Here is a 24,598-nt window from a genome sequence, read left to right as displayed (position 1 = left end):
ACCCTCTTGTTCCATTTTTAGCTCCTGCGGCCCATACATGCAACCAATCACTTGAATAACCTTGAAAGATTTATTTATTTATTTGGGTTTTACGGCACACCAACACAGTATAGGAGCGCCATACAGGACTACAAATTTTGGTTCCACATCTCATTTACATCGAAATAAAAACATGAGGTATGGAAACCTTAAAAGACGACCACCAACAGAACATCCAGGCCAAGTTTCAGTCGTTGAGGGGAATTACGTTGACAAAATAATAACAAATATTCGATGGTTTTCATTCTTCTTTATGAGATATAATATATCATATTTCAACCGCTGAATTCAATTCTCACAAAATAAACAATGATTTATACTTAACCAAAAGTTAAAATTCATGACATACATATAGTCACATTTGAAATAACCCTGCACAAAGTATTTCATGAACATAGTTATTACTTCCTAAAATTAAAGAAAAAATCACTATACATGCATTTAAAATAAAATACCAGAACCGTTTACCAAAAAGTAAATGATTTGTGACCATGTACAATGAGCAACACCGATTTTATCAAGGCTGGGCCTATTACAGTAGATAAAATAATTTTCATGTCCCTTATATTTTCTGACATGTAGACGGTAGCCACATGGGTATAGCTTTACTTGTGCTTCCCAAAATATTAGTATTTTTGGCGATTATGCTATTTAATATTTGCAAGTGTTTTGAATTTACATTTCACTCTGTTCGCAAAAAATAATTCCCACAGCCAAAGTTAATCTTTGCATCAGTTCTTAGTTATACCGATAACCAAGTCATTAAGGTACATGAACCATTTTTAATCAAGCACCTGAATAAATTTCATCGCCTTTTTCTACCAGGCTAGGGGTTCTCACTAAATGACAAACCTACTTTCTAAAGCCTGAAATTCCTTTTCCAATAGTGTTATAAAGGGAAATTTTGGCAATCAATGGCCTGAAATCAGGACCAGTCCTGAAAAATCCTAGACATGTTCTAGCTTTAATCAAATCAATGAAGGGAAAATCATAATCTTTATAAGAGCTAAGTAGATTTTGATTACTTTAAAGGACGCTGTCATTATGAACCTATTCAATTTGGTAGTTCAAAATTATGCTTTATTAAGTTCAGGTTTAGGAACATTCAAGTAATACACATCAATAAAATTTGAAACAGACAGAAAGCATCTTTTAAATTTAAAATTTAGCAACAACTTTCTTTAAAAGAAGACAGTATCTGCTGGACTAGCCTGGCTCCTAGACTGTGTTTACCAGATTCGCATGGCTCCTTCATGTCTTTTGGGTTTTACATATCAACATAAATTCAGCTTCTTATCAAATAAACATTACTTATAGAATATAAAAATAGTCCAGCTACTTAAGACCAGTCTAGTGTGAATGAATTAACTGCATCAGACAGACCTACACCCCTCCAAACTAACATCTGAAATATATGAACAATGAACTACCCATACAGATCAACCCGAGACAGATCAAGGAAACGTCTCCTTAAACCACTGTCCAAATGTAACAAGGATATACAGATATACAAAACAACATCAAATATTGCAGTTAACAGTTAACCCTTACCCGACTATATTTCTATAATGAACTCCTTTATGTTATCTTTCAATTTGGACAGTTCCATTAACTGTTTAAAAGGCTGCATAACAAAAAGATACTGACTGAATGGCAAAAAGTGCAGATCATGATCTACACTGGTTGCAATGGCAGAATCAATTGTGTCCAGCATGATAAGGGTTAAAGACATAATCATCAAAATAAATAACATGTTGGTATTATTGCATACAACAGTAACCAACTCACTCCAACATCACCATCACCTGAATGCAGAACTTTCACACACAAAAATTCTCAAATAAATGCCAAAATAAAATATCAAGTAATAAATCACAAGTTATTAGGAAAAAATGAAAAATAACATATCAGTTCATGTAATAACATAAAATTTTACAGACAACTGACTACTTTTACAGGGAGAGAAGTTTTCCACACTTACATTTTGTGATTTTTTTTTTTGCGATTTCCATTTTTTTTAATTCGTGCCATTGGCTTTCTCCAACAATATTAAAACAGAAATTTAGCGAGACAGATGAATTGCCGAGAAGGTTCATTCGCGAAATTTCTCGAAAATAAAAGCCGCGCTAAAAATTAAACATTTACAGTATCTGGATTCTACAAACATTCAATCATATTCAATCAATTTATTTTTAGAATAAAATACAAAAAACTTGAACTTTAAGACCATGTAAAAACTGCTTTCACAATATGGCAATATCTATTGGCAGAGGGATAATTAGTTTGCTGAGTGGTATTATTTCTATGAAACTTTGGTGCCAAATTACACCTCTATACCAAAAGGGAAAATCAAACTGTTCCCGAGATTTTGTTGACAGTGTATAAATTCTGCTAAACCTGTTTCAAATGAAAATCTGTACACATGCTACATTTATACTGAATTTCTACAGAATCTCTGCTAACAAAACAAAATGAAGGAAAAGTCTAACTACTAGACCCTCTTAACAAAGCAATGTCTATGAATGCTCGACTCTTCTAGCAACAGTACCTCAAGGTAAAAATACTCAAATAAAATCTATTTTCAAATGAAAAAGATCTTATCTAAATATTATAACATCAATGATGACATAAACTGGATATAATTAGAATGTCAGGTACTAGACTATGTAAGATACAATCAAGACAACTAACAAATATAAATCAAACACAAATTTTATCCCAATATGCAACTTCCCAATTATCTTGTGAAGAGTGACAAAAAAATGGCACTAAACAACCTGGAGTCTGAACCCTCAAAATTCATATATTACAAAATGAGGGAACACTTATGTAAGTTTTCATAAGCTTTAAAATAATGCCAATACATTCATACAACATTTGACTGTATCTTTCTAATTGTGTTTTGGGAGTAAGAATAGGAAAATATAAAATAACAAAAAAATCTTAAGCAAAATTGTAAGTAAAATCAATCATAAACTTCAAAACAATGTCAAAATGTATCCAAATTAGTTGAAGGAATATAACCAGTTTACAGAACAGTGTGCAATGGTTTAGCATTCCAATGAAGGGAGATCATCGGTCCACTACATATCAGGTTGCACTTGAAACTAAGGTAACCATCAAACCTGTCTTAACACAACAGAAAATACCTGTATGAAATGTGCCAAATCAGAAAATGTGGAATGTAAAAAATAAATGAACAGAAATGAACAACTCCAGAGCAATATTCAATAGAAATGTACTCTATGTACAGGAGGGACTAACAGACCCGACTTGTGATTAATATCTCACCATCAAGCAATAAATGAGGAGCTTGTAATATTTATTAGGTATGTCTTGATGTTGACTTTGGTTTAAAGATGTACCAACACAGTACAGACTATATGCCCCCTAAACAGAACAAAAAATTTTGGTTTCACATTTCGTTTACATTGAAATAAAAGAGGGTCATGATGACCCTATATCGCTCACCTGTTAAACTTGGCATTGGAATCATCAAGATAAACATTCTGACCAAGATTTATGAAGTTAGGGTCATAAATGTGGTGTCTACAGTGTGAACAAGGTTTTCCTTTGAGTGGTGACCTAGTTTTTGACCCCACATGACCAAGTTTTGAACTTGGCTTTGGAATCATCAAGAAAAACATTCTTACAAAGTTTCATGAAGACAGGGTCATAAATATGGCCTCTAGAGTGTTAACAAACTTTTCCTTTAATTTGTCATGTTAAGACTGTAAATAACAGCAAAAAATATATATATCAAACACACTGGCTACAAAACAAGAGCTGTCGGAGGACAGCAACGCTCGACTATTCAACAGCCTTGTCAACTGAATGAATACAAAAGTTGAAAAAGGGGCATAATTTTGTAAAATGCAAAGTAGAGGTATTGAACCTCTGTACTGCATGTCATATCATGACAGTGAACAAGTGTGTGAAGTTTCAATCCTTTCCAATTTGAGGATACTGAGATACCAGCTTACATACAAAAACTTAACAAAAAACTGCTAAGTCGAAAAAGGGCATAATTTTGAAAAAAAAGAGAGTAGAGTTATGGGACTTGCTTAGTGCATGTCAGATCATGATAGTGAACAAGTATGTGACGCCGACGCATGGGCGAGTGCAATAGCTCACTATTCTATGAATAGTCGAGCTAAAAATCAAACCTGAATAAAGCTTATAATTGCTTAGCTGCAGAGGTAACATGCTTAACAGATCTATTTCTATGCAATATCAAAGGTATTTCCTAAAGTACAGTGCATTAGCTCCCTCATGAAATAGTGACAGGAGTTTTTAAATTCCAATAAATATGCTATAGTTAAGCCATGCCATGAGAAAACCAACATAGTGGGTTTGCGACCAGCATGGATCCAGACCAGCCTGCGCATTCGCGCAGTCTGGTCAGGATCCATGCTGTTCACTTTCAAAGCCTATTGCAATTAGAGAAACCATCAGCGAACAGCATGGATCCTGACCAGACTGCGCGGATGCGCAGGCTGGTCTGGATCCATGCTGGTCGCAAACCCACTATGTTGGTTTTCTCATGGCACGGTTCATTTATCATCTTTAAAAGCAGGAGTTGCCTTATTAGTGATTGCACTTCCCTCACACATGTTTTCAATGTTTCAACCTTAATTAAATATGCTATTAAAGGTTGACAAATGTATGTAACTATCCAAGGTGTTGCTTAACAGTTTGAAGGTTAGTACAGTAAAAGACAAGAAATAAGGCACATACATACAGTTTAAGAGAATGGTAGTACCACCAAGATACTATGTAATGGTATTATGAGTCAACATTATGACAGTTACCTCATAACTCTTTACCATAATATAATGTAATGATTGCAAAATCATAACACTATATTATGGCAGTAACATCATAACACAATGTGATTACTGCAGCATCATACCATTATGTAATGATTTCAACACTGAACACCATACCACTATATAACTACTGCCACATCATTACCCTATGTAATGACTTCAACATCGTAACACTATTATACGATAGCAACATCATAACACTATCATATGATAGCAACATCTTAACACTTAGTAATAATGACCGTAACAGCATATGATAATGTAATGACTGCAACATCATAACACTCTGAAATGATTGCAACATCATACCACTATGTAATGACAGCAAAATCATAACACATTGCATACATGTGATAAGTTCAGAATCCCAAAACTGGAGGTTTGCCATTTTTCAGCTGGAGTTGGGGTCTCAAAACTGGAGGTTTTTCATCGACATAAATTAAGCGCGTGGACACGTAACTTTAGAGGCAAAATCCAACATTTTCGGCCACAAAATAATGTATGTAAGTCTACACCAGAAGAAACAATCCTCATAACTCTTGATTTGAATTTTGACAGAGTTATGCCACTTTTTTACTTCATTTTTTGTTTGTTAAAGTTTTATATAATGTATAATATCTCTAATACATTCAAAGCTATTGACTATTATGCCCCTTTTACTGGCAAAGCTTTAATTCAGAGTCAATCACTGAGAAAAGTCGAGCATGCTATCTTACAGAAGCTCCCTCTTGTTCTAACTTTAAACTTTCTTAACAGATTAAATTTGTAGAATCAAAGTCTCAATTTAGGTCTGAAATGAAGGTGAACATGCGTTAACATTATTCTACTCGAGGACTTAAAAAAAAAAACGAAGCTCTAAATTGGTCTGAACACAACTCATAAATTATGTAAATTCTTTACCCCACCCACTTTCGTATAAAAATACTGATGATTTTGACATGAAAAATAGAAAACAGAAACGCATCAACATGTATTTACCCTTACCAAATAATGTAGATTGATGTTATCAAATAAACGAGTGTGTGTTGTCATCCAATTTTCAATGAAATATGTCCGATTTAGTAGCAAATTAATTTGGTAAACATTGGAAGAAAATGGCGTAACTCCATAAGGGGAAATAACACTCCTGTTCTAAAAATAGCAATGGGTTGGTTTTTCCAACAATTATTTATGTGATTTTATTACCGAGCAAAATTTTTCTTTGAATAATCAAAATTCATTTCAGTTAGGAATTATTTCTTATGACTGGGAGTTTTTTGCTTCAAACTGGTAAAAAATGGAGCATAATTGGCATTGAGAATGGGCAGATATTCGGCCCCGTGAGACAGGTGGAAAATGCCCTGCTTGTCTAATCCCTTATCAAAACAAACAATTAATAATTCACCTGTCAAAAACAACTCTTTCCTCCAGCTACATATGTGTCAAACATGTATAATACACAACAGTCGGTGACACTTTGAACTGTGCAAACATGTTTGGCACTCCTCGGTAATTATCAACCCAGTCATAATACCGATTTTTTTTTTTTCTTTCTGAAAAGCGGGAGAAATATGGTTTTGGTCGGGAGACGGGAGGCAAGGTGAAAAAATCGGGATTTTGACCCTCCCGCGCGGGAGATCACATGTATGCACATTGTAATGGTAGCAAGATTATAATACTATGTAATGACTGTATCGTGACAACACTAGGTAATGATCATAACATCATACAGTACAATGTGAAGGTAGTAACATCATAAGATAATGTATCTCAATATCATAACACTAGGTAATGATAGTTACATCATAAAACTTTGTAATGACTGTAACAAAAGAAAGTAACAGCATAAAGTACAATGTACAGGTAGTCACATCATAATACAATGCAATTCTAGACATGTTACAATTAAACCTCCCTGAACAGGTCACTCTCATAGAAGGATGTATACCCAGTTTGAAAAGATATCTGAGAATCTAATTTCTGAAAGGTTTCATTGTAAAATGTTTTTACCCTGAAATATGCTTAATTTTCTAAATAATTTCTTACATACAATATAAAAATAGTTATTTTTCCCCGTTCTTTTCTCAGAGAAATTGTATAACCTGAAAACAGGGTAAAAACAGTACTATTATCTTGCTACGATGTATGTTCCCCTTGTTAGACCCTTTTTTATTAACTGATTATTGCAATACTGTTGTTGTAATAAGAAACTATCAAGTTTTGGTATCTACAGGTCAAGGAACTTTTTTTCTCTTGGAAGTCATCTTACTTGTAACAGTTCAATACTGTTCAAGGGATACATCTATCAACAAAACAATTAATATTTAAATGTCTAGTAGTTGGTATAAAACTGCCCGACAATCGTAATTACAAGCTAAATTTACATTAGGTAAGAAAGAGACAACTGCATTGTTACCGATGCAAGATTTGGCAAAATGAGTTACAGCATGAAACAACCCACATATACCTTCATAAACAGTCTACATATTGGCATAAAACATTCCACCAGTTTTGGCCGACAGGAAAACATACATAATATATAATATTGCTGTAGTTAACAGTGCTTTAGTTACATAGCACCACAATTACCTGACATTCATAACAAGTATCTAATAACAATATATGTAAAACTTAAAAACATTACTTCTAACATGGACTGTTAAAGGAACACATTCTCCAAAAAGTTCAACCCCAAATCACCATCAGTCAAAACCTCTAGTCACACATCGCCTATAGACAGTTTTCAAAAGCCTGAAGACCTACGTTCTAAAGCCTAAAATTACTTTTTCAAAGGAGTTATACTTTGGCAGTCAAAAGCCTGAAATTAGATCCAGTCCTGAAAAAATCCCAGGCCTGAGTACATGCCTTCATCCTGTAAAATTAGGACACCTTTTCATATATCAACAAGGGGTTTTAAGTTTTCAAAATGTGTGCTTTTCATATACCATATTTTTTGCATTTCAATCTACTGGCTTCTCTGGTCACCCTTTTCACGTATTTTTTACTAAATATACAGTCTCCTTAAAATGTGTTGCCAATTTTATTATGTAAAAGATGCCTATGTTCAGATGTGAAACCATTTGAACAAATTTAACATCGTTTACGAGAGGTTTTTTCAAATATGCTATTGGCAAAGTTTGGTGAAGATTCATTCACAAAAAGTTGTTTTATATAATAACATGGGAAAATGTAGACACTTGAAGATGTACAACTTAACTGTACTTCCCTAGTGAGCTAAAAATGCAGGTATTTTCTGGGTCACAATATTTTAGGCATGTAACATAGAACTATTGACATTGTACATGTCAAACCCAAGCAAACTTCGGTCCAACTACAGACAACCCTGCTATGGATCACACAACCATATATATTGGGACAAAAATGTGATGGATTTAACATTTCAAGCACCTGGTTATCAATAAATCTAGGCAGAATACATGCATAAGGTCTGGTTGAAATTTGTGCACATCCAGTGTGCTAAGCAAATATGTTACATCTAAGCAACTCCAAAACTATGATTACTTTAAAGATAATGAGTCAGCCTCCTAAGAATAAAAATATTTCTAGTTTCATTTCAATTGGATGTAAATTGTAGGAAAGGTGAGTACACAATGTTCTGACGTAACTGAAAAATTGTGTTACTGCTACTGATACTCTTATTGTTGTAGATACTGTGTTTTAACATTTATGTAGAAGGCCATATTGGAAATAAGTTGTATGTATACTATGTATTCTTAATATGTCACCTTCTTAAAATAAAGTTATTATTATTATTATTAAATATTCTGCAGTCCGAAAAAAAGGGACATAACTCCAGAACAAAAACAATCAGACATGAAAGTCCCAAACTAAGCATTATGTCAACTTCATATAGATAATGTATACCAAATTTCATTTCAACTGGATGGAAACTGTAGGAGTCGAGTACATAAAATCAACATCATCAATGTCATCAACTGAAAACCTCAAGTCCAATATACACATTCATAACATGTTGTCATATAGCACAAACGAATAAAATATCTTTGTGTCGAACACAAACAATTCTTCTCTTCAAAATGAACACATGACCTTCACCTAGTGATGACCCATGCTGTCTCGGACAGACTGCTGACAGTGTCCTCTCATCGCCATAGCAACCACTGGTGCTATATTTAGAATATATTATATCTAATGTAATGCTTATCACAAAATATATCCTGACATGGACCCAAGTTATGACCCTAAATAGGCCATTTATGTATATAAAAAATATTTTAATCTATGTATGAAGTTCAATCAGTCTGCTCTCCTTGCTTTCTTCTTTTTACTTTTTGGTTTTGCTTCTGTCCAAGACTCTGAAATATAAATAAATATTATAAATTATGTACCAAGTAGAACCCAACAAGTCTGTAAAAGACCTCAGATTTTCACTATTAAGGTGAAGAAATATTACTAAGTACAATGTATATGGATAAGAATGCTAATACAGGCAAATGGACTGACAATGCTGCTGTTGGCAGATGGACAGACAATACTGATGAAAGCAGACTGTTAATGATGGTGTAAGCAGATGGACAGACAATGCATGTGAAGGCAGATGGACAGACAATACTGATGAAAGCAGACTGTTAATGATGGTGTAAGCAGATGGACAGATTATGCTGATAAAGGCAGATGGACAGACAATGCTAGTGTAGGCAGATGAACAGACAATGCTGATGAAAGCAGACTGTTAAAGCCCTGCTCCACGGCTATTCAAATTCTGTTGTGTGTATGCAACCCATGATTATTGTAATCAGTTTACGGCCGTGCGCCACACTGTAGCACGCAAAAGCACAGGTATTTTATATAGAATTTTATATAAAATAGACTCTGACAGGCGTCACTGTTCATAGTCAGGATTTTCATGCTTTTTCAGTGACAATTTAAGGTTAAAAGGTAGGACTGGAGCAGGTCTTTAATGATGGTGTAAGCAGATGGACAATGCTGACGAAAGCAGACTGTTAATGATGGTGTAAGCAGATGGCCAGACAATGCATGTGAAGGCAGATGGACTGACAACTCTGGTTTAGGCAGATGGACAGACAATGCTTGAGAAGACAGATGGACAGACAACTCTGGTCTAGGCAGACGGACAGACAATGCTTGTGAAGACAGATTGACAGACAATACTGGTCTAGGCAGATGCAGACAATGCTGCTGAAGGCAGACAGACACACAAAGGTAGTGTATGCTGACAGACAAGAGCATTTTCTACTACATACAAAGTCACTGTGTTATCCCATTACTTTTTGTTTTATAATCAACCCAACCCAACTTTCATTGATATAAATTCCTTAATGCCAATTAAATCATACAAGGAGGATGGATGAATGTGATTGAGAAACAGACATCTATACATACCAGTCATGCCTCCTAGCTCGTCAAATGATGCTGTAGGCTGTGCTGGACTGGTTATATTGGAGGACGCTCCTACCTCTCCAACCATCTCAATAACTGGTGGATCTTCTTTAACTGATGTATCTATCAATATACCAATTAAATGTTCTTTTTTTACACCTAATCTGCATAGGTATCAATATGACATTACCATGATTAAACAAAAGTTTCTTTGGATAACGAAAATTTTTAACCTAATATGAACATAATGTTTTTCGCCATTTGCAAATATTTTTTCTCTACACGTGATTTTTTCTCCTTCTTTATGTCTGTTATAAGTTTCCCTATTTGTATATAATATTCTCTATATACAAGGTGTAGTTTTCTCTTACGTAAAGTTTATTTTTCTCTAAATGTCGGGTTAAATGCAAACATTCGAAACAATTCCTGAATATAGGTGGTTAAAGGTGGTTGAGATTTTTGTCAAGTAACTGACATTTTTAACTCCAACATCTGATCATTTGACCATGTAAATTTAATTCTTGAGTTCTTACAATGGCTGATATATTTGAGATTTTAATGTTTAGTGATACCCTAAAACTGATAGCATCTTTCTGTAACTAACCACCGTAAGTTTGTGCTGTTTTCAAACAGCAACATAAGCATTATTACGCTAGGTATTTAACACTACAAAACATTCATACTGAAAGAGTAATTCCCAAATTCTCAAAACTTACATATTGTTGAACACAATTTATAATGCATTATATAAACATTTTAGTGTTTGATTTCTTGCTTCTTTATGACAGAAGTGTGTCTTACCTTTGACTTTGGTTTTCTTTGGTTGTGTATTGGAGACAGAAGATTGTGAAAGACTAGAGTCCACTTGTCCACTAGCACCCACTTCCCCACTAGCACCTATCTCTATATTCTCTGCTAATTTCTGTAAAATTATTAACATTATTAATTATATACTCATTCTTAAAACTCTAAAAGCAGGCAATCACCCAATGAAGTTTGATGACTGCAGACCCAAGTATTCTTCAGTCATTAAAAAACCATTTACAGTTTAGAGGTAACAATATACCTCTTTTTTATCTAAAGTGTGTGACTTGGGGGGAGTGGAGGGGGGAATAAAAATTAAAACAGCATACGATTCTTAAAAATTTGTTTGATTGGGTCAAACTTAAATGTTTCATGGATAAGTGGCCATATTGTTTTGAACTGGCTACCTCTTTAGTCCTAATGAAACCTTAAGAAAATTCTTAACAAGTCTAACTACATACTTTCCTAGAAATGTATAATGGAAAGAAATATTTTGCAAATAATGCACAAATATAATCTGTAGAACTTCCTTTTAACATTCTAACCAAGTGTGCTTTCGCAATCTACATGATATATTCCACAAAATATTAAAATTCACCTCTTCATTCTTTTTATTTCTATCTTTTTTCTGTTTCTTTTTAGGTACTTTAACAGTTAATGCTTCGGTGTTCTCCTTCAATGGAAGATCTTCAACTGGTTCTTGCACAACCTCGGTAGCCATGGCAGCTTGTGGAATAACAAAATCATCCTCAACTGCTTTCTTCTTATCTTTTTTACTTTTCTTCTTCTTTTCACTGGTTACTTCATCATTGTTTACTGTTGTTTCCATGGCATCCTAAATGTTTGTTGAAACAAAACTTTGTATACTTGTGGACTTCTCTAAGTTTTACTAGACCATAACAGTTATATCAAAATAACCCATTTCATAGCACTTTCGCACGTTCTTGATAATTGACTTGAATGTAGTTGAATTATATCACACTAGTTAAAAATTTCATTACAGTGTATCAAACTTCTATCATATTGCAATACGCTGCATTTAAATTTATAATTCTATATTGCAATACGCTGCACATACCATGATTTACAAGTTTATATTGCAACACACATCATATACCATGATTTATACATGACTGCAGTGCTCCAGCTAGCAATTTTTAGCAGGGCGCATCGCCCGTTCTGAAATTCGTTCCGCCCTGTTGCCCCGCCTGGCACCCTGCCCGTTTTACAACCATTCATTTCCTTTTTAGCCAACCTTCCCTTTTTTGCCTCAGTGGTTATAATAAACTGCTTTATTACACCTTTTTATCGAGTGATACACGCCAGGGGGCATTGACATAATTGGCAAACAATTACCTGCTGTGATCGGCCCGATTTAGTCTGCTACACCAGCATTAAAATCACTGAAGCTTAGTGTTAAAACAATATCTAACCAGTCTGAAAATTATCTTCATTTTCACGCCGCTTGTACTTTCGTTTTCGGTCGCGGACGTTAATGTCCGTTCATACACAATTAAAACTTAAGTCCAGACAACAGACATTTAAATCTAATTGATAAAAATCGACCACAATCAAATTTAAATAGGAATTTTTTTTACCTTGATCATTTTAGAAGTTTTTGAAATCGAAGTAGATCGTCGTCTGCTATATAAAATTGCCGAATTTTCGTGAATATTTCTTTGAAATAAGTTTAATAAGACGTAAGGTCACTGTAAACTTTAATGTCAGATACTGTAAACTGCTATTTAACTGTCTGCATCATAATAATTTTTCAAAAATATTGTTTAAAATGGGTTTAATAAAAAGTGTAACAATACCCGGATATAAAATTTTGGATAGCCGGAATACGTTCTAATAGAAGTGCTAAACTGGCATTTAGTCTGTTGTAAGCTAAAAACTTTGCCTTATTTCATTTATTTAAGTGAAAGTTTAAACTTTATCTTCTGTATGTTACACATATAAATTTATAAATATCAAGTACATGGAGATTTGAATAAATAAAAAATTACAAAGAACAGGCCTGGATTCAGGGCTGGGCCAAGGGGGCCTGTCCCCCCCCCCCCCCCCCAGCTGGCTGAAAAGTGACAAACTCATCAAAAATGCACCCTACTATTTTGACAAGAGTATTTTTTTCTCAAAATTTAGACCCAGAAACGCAGCAGAGGCCACCATTTATTACCTGTATTTCAAAGTTTTCCAGGGGAGAGCCCCCTGACCACCCAATTAAGAGGTAGAGTAACATGCCCCTGCAATACCTCGAAATGTAGACCTAAAAATGCACCTGAGGCCATCATTTCTCGCCTGTATTTCAAAAATTTCTGGAACTGCCAAGTAAAATACGAGCAACAGCATCCTAAGTATATAAGAGATGACAAACTGAGCCTATCAAAGCACAAAGTATGCCTAATACCATGCCTAAAGTGTGCCTAATATAATGCTAAAAGTATGCAAAATTCCTTGTCTAAAGTGTATGTTAAAATGCCCCTAATGCATGCACAAGTTACAATTTTATTGGTGGGGGGATGCCCCCGGAACCCCCGCCCCCTAGAAGACAGAAGTGCCCTTCTCATTGCCAGCACCCTGCCCTTTTTTAATCCTAGCTGGAGCACTGTCATGATGTAATTCTATATTGCAATGTGCTGCACATACCATGATTTGCAATTGCAATACACATCACATACCATGGTTTATAATTTTATATTGCAATAGACCTCACATACCATGATTTATAATTCTATATTGCAATAGACCTCACATACCAGGATTTAAAATTCTATATTGCAATAGACCTCACATAACATGATTTATAATTCTACATTGCAACAGACCTCACATCCCATGATTTATAATTCTATATTGCAACACACCTCACATACCATGATTTATAATTCTACATTGCAACAGACCTCACATACCATGATTTATAATTCTACATTGCAACAGACCTCACATACCATGATTTATAATTCTACATTGCAATAGACCTCACATACCATGATTTATAATTCTATATTGCAATAGACCTCACATACCATGATTTATAATTCTATATTGCAATAGACCTCACATAACAGGATTTATAATTCTACATTGCAACAGACCTCACATAACATGATTTATAATTCTATATTGAAAAAGACCTCACATAACATGATTCATAATTCTACATTGCAATAGACCTCACATACCATGATTCATAATTCTACATTGCAACAGACCTCACATACCATGATTTATAATTCTATATTGCAACAGACCTCACATACCAAGATTTATAATTCTATATTGCAATTTGCTGCACATACCATAATCTGTAATTCTATATTGCTATCAACAATTTCTGGTTCTGGTATAACACTTGGCGTGACTTCAGCAACAACCTGTGCCTCCATCTTAGTTTGTTCCACTATTTCCTCATCTGATTTTGTCTGTAAGTGTAAAATAAAAGCCTGTGTCAGACAGTCACAAATTATGTAACAACTAGAATGTGTCTGTAGGACACAGGGTGTGCCCCCCACTGGTACATCTGTCACAAATAAGGGGAAATAATTAAAATGTTTACAGTCTTAATGGAGTATAGCATTTTATGAAAAGGATTCATTATTCTAGGCCATACACTTTTTTGAGCTATGAGCATCACAAACAAAAAATCCACTATTTTGGCTATTTCAAGGGCCATAACTCTGTAATAAATGCAAGATTCTCAGGAAGAATGCCAAGTGTGCAAGGACACATCATGATTAAGATTCATGCAAGGTTTCATGAATCTATATCTAATACTTTTTGAGCTAGGCTTGTCACAAGGTGAAAATGTGCATTTTTGACTATTTCAGGGGCCTTAACTCTGAAAATAGGGGGCGGAGCCAGACAAAAAATAGGAGGTGCACAAGTTCATATCATGATAAAGACTCATGCAAGGTTTCATCAATTTGTATCAAATACATTTTAAGTTAGACGCGTCACAAGGTGAAAATTTGCATTTTTGCCTATTTCAGGGGCCATAAATCAGAAAATAGGGGGCGGAGCCAGACAAAAAATGAGGTGCCCAAGTTCATATCATGATTAAGACTCATGCAAGGTTTCATAAATCTATAATAAATACTTCTTGAGCTAGGCGTGTCACAAGGTGAAAATGTGCGTTTTTGACTATTTCAGGGGCCTTTACTCTGAAAATAGGGGGCAGAGCCAGAAAAAAAATAGGAGGTGCGCAAGTTCATATCATGATAAAGACTCATGCAAGGTTTCATCAATTCATATCAAATACATTTTGAGCTAGGCGTGTCACAAGGTGAAAATATGCATTTTTGACTATTTCAGGGGCCATAACTCTGAAAATAGGGGGCGGTGCCAGACGAAAAATAGGAGGTGCGCAAGTTCATATCATGATAAAGACTCAAGCAAGGTTTCATGAATCTAAATCAAATACTTGTTGAGCTAGACGTGTCACAAGGTGAAAATGTGCATTTTTGACTATTTCAGGGACCATAACTCTGAAAATAGGGGGTGGTCCCAGACGAAAAATAGGAGGTGCGCAAGTTCATATCATGATAAAGACTCAAGCAAGGTTTCATGAATCTAAATCAAATACTTGTTGAGCTAGACGTGTCACAAGGTGAAAATGTGCATTTTTGACTATTTCAGGGACCATAACTCTGAAAATAGGGGGTGGTCCCAGACGAAAAATAGAAGGCGCGCAAGTTCATATCATGATAAATACTCATGCAAGGTTTCATCACTTTATATCAAATTCTTTTTGAGCTAGGCGTGTCACAAACTTCAAGATACAAACAGTGCCTTTTATAAATTTCATTTGACCTATGAACTTCATTTCTGAACTTAACTTTTGACTCACCAAACCAGTTTGTTGGCTTTGCATATCATAACATAACCATCTACTAGCATTTAGGAGTGACCTGTCGCTTTTATTAATAGATTTGAAAGGTTACTGGAATAAACCACTTCAGTAAAGGGGTATCCTACCTTTTTATAACTTATTTTTGTAATAAATATTTAAATGACTGCCTTCTTCGACAATTAGATGCCGTAGTGCAGTGGTTAGCGTGACGGCTCTAGAATCTAACTTTTGCGAGTTCGAATTCCAATGGAGATCAAGATTTTTCTTTTTTCATTTTATATTTTTTTTTCATTTTATATTTTGCTAACATACATTTAAAAATGATTATAATGTTAAACATGTATTTGAATCGCATTTCTTAATGTGTCATTTTGCTATTTTCGCATATAACATAGGTTTTTCAAATATCTTCTTGATATTATTCAGCATGGTTGACATAGCTCTTGACAGTTTGGTCATTCAACTAGCTGATGACACTGATTCGGAAGAAACCGACACCGCCAGCAAGTGTGAAGATCCTCCATTGGAAGCGTGTTTGAAATGTATTGAATGTACTTAAATTGTACGAATGAAATTGAAAATGAAATTGAAATGATGAAATAAAATGAAATAATAGAAAACAAGAGCACCGCCTTGCGGGTGCTGACGCTCATCTGATTTTTTTTGTGTAATAGAAATATTGTCCTACCCATGATTTTCTAAGTCTAAAAAGGGCCATCATTCTTGCAAAAAGCAGGATAGAGTTATGTTTCTTGATGTACAGTGTCCACTTATGATGGTGAAAAACTGTTGCAAGTTTTAAAGCAATAGCTTTAATAGTTTATGAGAAAAGTTGACTTAAACATAATACTCAACCAAGAAAATGATTTTCTAAGTCCAAAAGGGGCAATAATTATTGCAAAAAGCAGGATGGAGTTATGTTCTTGCTGTACAGGGTCAGCTTATGATGGTGAACAAGTGTTGCAAGTTTCAAAGCAATAGCTTTGATAGTTTAAGAGAAAAAGTTGACCTAAACATAAAACTTAACCAAGAAATCTGATATTTTCTAAGTCAAAAAGGGGCCATAAATCTTGCAAAAAGCAGGACGGAGTTATGTTTCTTGCTATACAGGGTCAACTTATGATGGTAAACAAGTGTTGCAAGTTTTAAAGCAATAGCTTTGATAGTTTAGGATAAAAGCTGACCTAAACATAAAACTTAACCAAGAAAACTGATTTTCTAAGTCCAAAAGGGGCAATAAATCTTGCAAAAAGCAAGATGGAGTTATGATTCTTGACGTACAGGGTCTGCTTATGATGGTGAACAAGTATTCCAAGTTTCAAAGCAATAGCTTTGATAGTTTAGGAGAAAAGTTGACCTAAACATAAAACTTAACCAAGAAATCTGATATTTTCTAAGTACAAAAGGGGCCATAAATCTTGCAAAAAGCAAGATGGAGTTATGTTTCTTGCTATACAGGGTCAGCTTATGATGGTGAACAAGTATTCCAAGTTTCAAAGCAATAGCTTTGATAGTTTAGGAGAAAAGCTGACCTAAACATAAAACTTAACCAGGCAACGCCGACGCCGACGCCGACGCCGACAACCGCTCAAGTGATGACAATAACTCATCATTTTTTTTCAAAAAATCAGATGAGCTAAAAATACATGAAAAATATAAATAAACAAATTCAATCATAAAACAAATCGCCCTGTGTGGGATTCGAACCCACATCCTAATCGCAAAAGTTAAATCACTAACAAGATTCCTCAATTGTACCAACTGAGCTACCGATGCATGTTCAATTTGTACATTATTTGAAAGATATTTATAGTTGTAAACAGGGGTTCCATTTGACCCGGGATCCCGGGTCTGGACCCGGGAGATTTTCAAAAGACGCTCAAAGGACCCGGCAGAATACTTGCCTGTGCGTCCTTCGGGACCCGGGGGCATTTTCCTTTGATAATCCTTTCTCTTATCATTAATTTCCTGCAGTAAAACTATTTCCACGATAGACACGTGTATTCAAAATAAACACTCGCCGTCATGCCCTCCTGCCTTTCTGCCTTTGATCTCTGCTAAATCCCGCCCTTTCTCCTGTAGACATGCCTCGCTGATTTTTTTATCAGCAAGTTACGTCACGGCCAGTGCACATAGGTAACAAGAATCAATGAAGTGTTGAAATTATTTGATAAAGCGAATCCTGTGTACTGTCAAAAAAGGCGCCAATTATTGAATTATCGTAAGCAGCTGATTACAGAGCATGTGAAAAGTGCCCTGCAAGGTTTTTTCATGCCAACTTTAAATTAGACCATTGTTTAGTGATCATATCGTAATTTCAAGAAGAAACTTCACAAATTTTGATGAATTTTGAAAGCAAAAATAAGTTTAGAATGTCCGTTCACGGGTCTAATTACCCCAGATGTCATATGCATATTTCCAAAATTCCTTAAGAAAACTGACTTTCAATGCAGTTTTTAATTATAAGTATCATCATTATTTGAGGAACTATCGCTGACTTAGCTTAGTTTGCCAAGTAAACTGAGCAAAAACAAAGAACTAAAAATACTATTTTTATAGCTCTTTGGCAAAACTACTTTCCGATGACATTCTGAAAGTGTACCAGTATCCGGATAGTACATTTTGGATACATTTTTATAGAGAGTAGTTGCACTGTTCTGTTATTAAAAATGAAATGAAATATTGAAGAAAAGCCTAATCAAAATAACATGAATTTTGATAAATATTATTTTACAATATGAGACTATATGACCTGAAACTGACATTTTTATTTTGCTGTAACATGATCTTGGGTTTATTGCTTTCTTAGGTAAAGATCTACGTATGATACTGAATAAAAAAATATAGTCAATTATATGGACGTGTTGGGACAGGACTCCTGTATTTTGGAAAAGGACCCTTCAAAATTTGGGCCCCAAGGGTCCTTGGACTCTTGGGTTTTCGGGTCTTGTGGAACCCCTGTGTAAAAAAGTCAAATATCTTTCAAACTCTTATTCAATAAATGGAACAGTCTGGAAAATCCATGTCTGAGGCATTCTCTAGAATCTGATATTAACTGGAAACAAGACTGTCTACCAACTGAAAGACAATGAGCAAAACACCAGTGGGGGGCATAAAAAAGTATTTTTCCTGACCAGGAATATGGCTGAGCATCAGTCATAATGTCAGTGGAAAGGAACAGTGTTAAACTACCTTTTTATTTTTCTTCTCCTTTTTCTTCTTGACCCTCTGTTCCTGTGGGGAACCTGTGCTCTCTTCAGCTATGTCTGCACTTGCTGCAGCTGCTGCTGCCTCCTCACTCTTTGTTACTATCTCCTCCTCCTTCACTGGAGAATCTTGTCTCTCTGGTCTTGATTCACTCTCCTTTTTCTTCTGTTTCTTGTCTTTCTTTGGAACCGTGTGCCAGCCGTCAACATCATTAGCATCTATAGATGAGAGAAACAACAACACTCAGACTTTACTGTAACTGACTACAGTATAACTGTACATTTCTCCTTATCTTGTGAAAATCTGTTTCATATCTTAACTTTGCCTATTAGAACATACTGTAGTCAATCTCAGCCTATTAGAATATGCTATGGTTAAAGTCATCTACACAGGCCTGTTCAGAACACGCTTTGGTCAATGTAACCAACCAATCTGAACTTACTAGAGTTATCTTAGCTGGCTTGTTCAAAACCAACTACAGTCAATGTCCAGACTTGCTGAGGACATACTGCAGTTAATGTAAAGGCTTTGCTAAGACTATTATCTTATCTGACCTGTTCAAAACCTACTTCAGTCAATGTCAAGGCTTCCCTTGAATACACATGTAATCTAAGCTGTCCTGTTCAAACCAATTATTGTGAATGTCAAAAGGCTTTTAGTGACTATAATCTTACCTGACCTCTTCAAAATATACTAGTAAATTTCAAAGCTTGCTGAGAAGATTATCTTTGCTTAGCTTACCTGTACAAAACCTACTAAGGCAATTTCAAGGCTTGCTGCAAATATTTTCTAAGCTTACCTTTCAGAACATACTTCAGTCAATATCAAAGCTTGCTGAGAATGTCATGCTAAATCTGGCCTCCTGTAATTTGTTAATAATGACTATGAAATTAATAACTATATACAAAGACTGTTTATAAATACCTTCTTGCACAACCTCTTTCTTTGAGATTTTTGCATCTTCCTCTTTCACAGCCTGTTTCTTAACCTGAAAAAAAAGTCTTGCTGCTTAAACTGATCTCCTAAACTTTGTGCCATAGCTCCAACACTAGACACACAGTTTACACTTACTGAACAGCTTGCTGGTCAGTAGTTAAAATTACTGCTCCAGGTCAGAAGGACAAATGAATTTGACTACATGTATTGGCTACCAAACCATTCAATAATGTTTTATTACAAAACATCAAGAAATTTCAGTTTTTATTCTGTGTTTTCTTCAGTCCAGCAAAACTTGTTGAAAATCAATATAGATAACATATATAAACTGCCTAATTGAATTTGTGAACAGTGATGACTACACTCTACACAATCTATCCAAGGCTAATACTAGTGTGCCATTCTGTATAATAACTCTTCAGAGACTTTGACATTATGTTAAACAGACAAAAAAGTCTATCAATATGACCTTTGATATTAAGTAGCCGAAATCAGGCTAGAATTGTATAAACTGAAAGACAAAATTAAGGAAGAGTTCCTATGTGTCAGGTAAAATTGAGGTGGATATCTTTCGAATCCAATTCCGACAATGAGGGCACTTATCGTCCCACTGCCTTTCATTTCTGACATGGTGGTGCCACCTCTTGAATGACTATCTCACATGGCAGAATCTAATGCTCCAGTGTGTAAACAAGAGGGTCATGATGACCCTTTATTGTTCACCTGATAAACTTGGCCTTGAATTCATGAAGATAAACATTCAGATCAAGTTTCATGAAGATAGGGTAAAAGTGGCTTCAAGAGTGTTAAAAAGCTTTTCTTTTGATTTGAGTAGTGACCTAGTTTTTAACCTCACATGACCCAGTTTCGACCTTGGTCGAGGAATCATCAAGATAAACATTCTTACCAAGTTTCATGAAGATATGGTCATAAATACATGTATGGCCTCTAGAGTGTTAACAAGCTTTTCCTTTGATTTGTGTGGGTGACTTAATTTTTGACCCCACATGACCCAGTTTTGAACTTGGCCTAGGAATCATCAAGATAAACATTCTCACCAAGTTTCATGAAGATAAGGTCATTAATGTGGCCTCAAGGGTGTTAACTTAAACAAGCTTTTCCTTTGATTTGACCAAGTGACCTAGTTTTTTTACCCCATATGGCACAGTTTTGAACTTGGCAATTCACATTCTGATCAAGTTTCATGAAGATAGGATCATAAATGTGGCCTCCAGGGTGATGACAACCTTTTCCTTTGATTTGACCTGGTGACCTAGTTTTTGACCCCACATGACCCAGTTTTGAACTTGGCCTAAAGATCATCAAAATTAATATTCTGTGCAAGTTTGTATCAAATCTAAGCATAAATGAAACCTCAATATGGCCGAAAGAGCCAAAATAGAAAATTTTGCCCCTTTCAGGGACAGTAACTCTAAAACCCATGATGGAATCTAGCCGGCGAGATATTATTGTGATTTAAGTTGTGTGTAAGTGTGGTAAAAATCAAATGTAAAATGTCACTTCTATCGACATTTGTCCACAAGGTAAAAATGAACAAAATTTTGGCTCTTTCAAGGGTAAGTTAAGGGCCGTAACTCCAAAACAGTTTTAAACATATGACAAGATCTGATGGATTCATCACGGAATCCAAGATCTATTGTTGTTAAAGATATTTTGCAGGTTGTATCAAATCAAACCATAAATGAAGTCTCTATATGGCTGCAAAAGCCAAAATAGCAAATTTTGACCCTTTAAGGGGCCATATCTTTGGAACCCAAGACAGGATCTGGCGAGTTTTCGAAAGGATCTGAGATATTATGCCAATACAAGTTCTGTGCAAGTTTGATAAAAATTGATTGCAAAATGTGGTCTCTATCGTGTTCACAAGCCAAAATAGCAAATTTTGGCCCTTTAAGGGGCCATAACTCTAACATCCATGATGGGAACTGGCCAGTTTTCAAAAGGAACCCAGATATTATGCCAATTAAAGTTGTGTGCAAGTTTGATTAAAATCAATTGCGAAGTGTAGTCTCTATCGTGTTCACAAGAAATTGTGGCCGGACGCCAACGTAGGGCAATCACAAAAGCTCACCTTGTCACATGAAAAATGTTAATGAGCTATTAGTCTATAGAGAGAAGTGTTCCATAATCATGAAACACAAATGAATGAATGAACCAACCTTTTTTGGTGCTTCCTGAGCAGACTGCGGGGCTGGCTTACTCTTTGTTACCACTGCCTGTGTCTTACTTGCCTGCTGTTTTACAGTTTGGCGTGGAGATGACTGCACTTTTGCACTGTTATTGATATCACCTTCTCCTGCTATCACTGCATGACCATTACTTTGACTTTTACTGCCCTAAAATAGAAAACACATTGTCTACAACTTGTACAATGTACAAGCTTCAATCTTAGAAATATTCTGATCTTTTTAAATACTGGTTATTTAAAGAACATTCTTGGTACGCTTAATTAACAACACATAATACAGTATTTATATTTTCTTCATTTTTATATATCTTCAATAATGGCATCATATTTAATTTCTAAATCATGATCATGTCTTAAGACTTTCCTCTTATAATGAATCGCCTAGAGGCAGATAAATTATTAGCAGATATCCCCTTGTTTTAGAAAATAGTTCATTACATGTGACACTGCCTGAAATCTACCATGAAGCACAAGTGATAATCACTGGTGAAATCTGAAATCAGGACGGTTTGAGCGACTAAGTAGGGGTCCATAGCGGGACCGCAATTTACTTAGGAAGTGTCTAGGGGTACGGATCCGTACCTCTAGAATCTGATTCTAGAGGTACGGATCCGTACCTCTAGACAATCCTGTTAGGGGTTTTCTAGGGGTACGGACCTCCTTTTTCTAGAGATTTAGGGTTATATATATCTTAAATTTTGTTGAAAATGAAATAAAAAAGTAAGACTTAACCAGTGTTCACTTAAAACTTGGATCTAAATGGTTTACAGATACCAGCGTTCACCCGATTGTTTACCTTCTATTTCAAAACCAAAATAACCGAGGAACTCCAAATGAATAAAATGTTCCGTGCCGATCAGTTTGTTGTAAAATAAACTGTTGATAACATATAAGTGAGTGCATGTAACCCTTAAATGATTTCTATTTGAAATTCAGCAGAAAAAAATAGATTAAGCATAATAATATGCACCTATTTATTTTGTTATTTAACAAGATATAATGATAATCGGCACGGAACTGATTGTTTAATAATCAATTAACCGACATTAAGTAAAGAAAACTGTTTGTGAAAACGTCCCTTGTATCTCGTAACGGCTACCAAATGTGTGGAAAACATAAATACCCTAAGGGTTAATTATCATTAAAAATAGTTTTTTCCCCAACATATTTAACATTATTTTGTTTAATCTTTGAATTTTTTTCTGCCAGTTCGAATCCTTATGATTTATTTGGTGTTCCTCGGTTATTTACGTTTCGAAAGAAAATGTAACAAATCGGGTGAACGGTGTTGTCTGTAAACCATTTAGGTTTAAGTTTAAGGTGAATTATGATGAAGTCTTATTTGTTATTTCATTTTCAACAAAATTTGAAATGTAAATGACCCTTAATCTCTATAAAATCGGAGGTCCGTACCCCTAGAAAACCCCTTACAGGCTTGTCTAGAGGTACGGATCCGTACCTCTAGAATCAGATTCTAGAGGTACGGATCCGTACCCCTAGACACTTCCATTTACTTATATATACAGTATTATCGATAATAAAGACCGTCATAAGTATTTAACAAAAATAAATGGCATGACAGTGATGCAGACTTTCGCAGTTACAGTAAATTACCGGCATGAACATCCTAAGACTAGCCTCATCCTTTGCTTTATACTACAGAATCGCAATCAAGAGCCAACTCATATAGCAAAATAATTGTAGTGACTCAAGTATTCAAGTATAAGATACACAACCACCTTTCAGGCTTTTATACCTTTGACTTTTTGGTTCTCTTCTTTTTTCCATCTTCATCAAACACATCAAAACTGGGAGGCTGAGCTGGTGACTTGAAGCCAAACGCAAACACTAGGAAAGCGCACACTAAAACGCATAATACTGGGACAGCCACAGAAGGTGACACCACCTCAGTCAATTCCATTGTATGTTTGTTTAAATGTAAAGCTAATTTTTCGAGTATCAGTTAAAATATGGATTAGGTAAAAGACTTTAACAGACAGCCTTCGTGGACTTCATGCTGACGTCGATTGTGATAAACGTCATCAAAAACTGTGTACTCCCACTACGAATCAAGAGGACCTGTTTAGATGAGAGAATAATATTCTGCAATATTTACCTGCGTGATTAATCACACTGAACTAAAGAAATTTACAAACATTTCAAATGTGATAAACCATCATCTTATACAAATATGTTTCAACGTTATATATAAATGATCTGTTGTCATTAGAATTAATATGGTAGAAGCAAGATCATTTTATAAAAGTATATTAAGGCTGGAACAACTGATACGGGGACTGGAAACAGACATTTATCGTATCTGATGCTGTCGTCCAATCGAAGCGTATGCCGTAGGTT

At 35.1% G+C, this 24,598-nt stretch overlaps 1 protein-coding gene across 1 annotated transcript; it reads right to left on the bottom strand.

Moving 5' to 3' along the window:
- Nucleotides 1–274: 274 nt before the first annotated feature.
- LOC123524591 (neurofilament heavy polypeptide-like) lies at nucleotides 275–24,283 on the bottom strand. The gene is made up of 9 exons (XM_045302885.2): nucleotides 23,997–24,283; nucleotides 22,212–22,388; nucleotides 20,020–20,083; nucleotides 19,081–19,313; nucleotides 14,339–14,461; nucleotides 11,632–11,868; nucleotides 11,031–11,151; nucleotides 10,233–10,352; nucleotides 275–9,184 (listed from the first exon to the last, which is right to left on the bottom strand). The coding sequence occupies exons 1-9, from the start codon at nucleotides 24,159–24,161 to the stop codon at nucleotides 9,126–9,128; spliced, it is 1,299 nt and encodes a 432-aa protein (XP_045158820.2). The 5' UTR covers nucleotides 24,162–24,283; the 3' UTR covers nucleotides 275–9,125.
- Between the last annotated feature and the right edge of the window lie 315 nt (nucleotides 24,284–24,598).

This window comes from Mercenaria mercenaria, chromosome 3 (genome assembly GCF_021730395.1).
Source record: "Mercenaria mercenaria strain notata chromosome 3, MADL_Memer_1, whole genome shotgun sequence".
In the NCBI taxonomy this organism is placed as follows: domain Eukaryota; kingdom Metazoa; phylum Mollusca; class Bivalvia; order Venerida; family Veneridae; genus Mercenaria; species Mercenaria mercenaria.
Note: the sequence above shows the minus strand (reverse complement) of the source record. Positions and strands in the feature narration are given on the sequence as shown.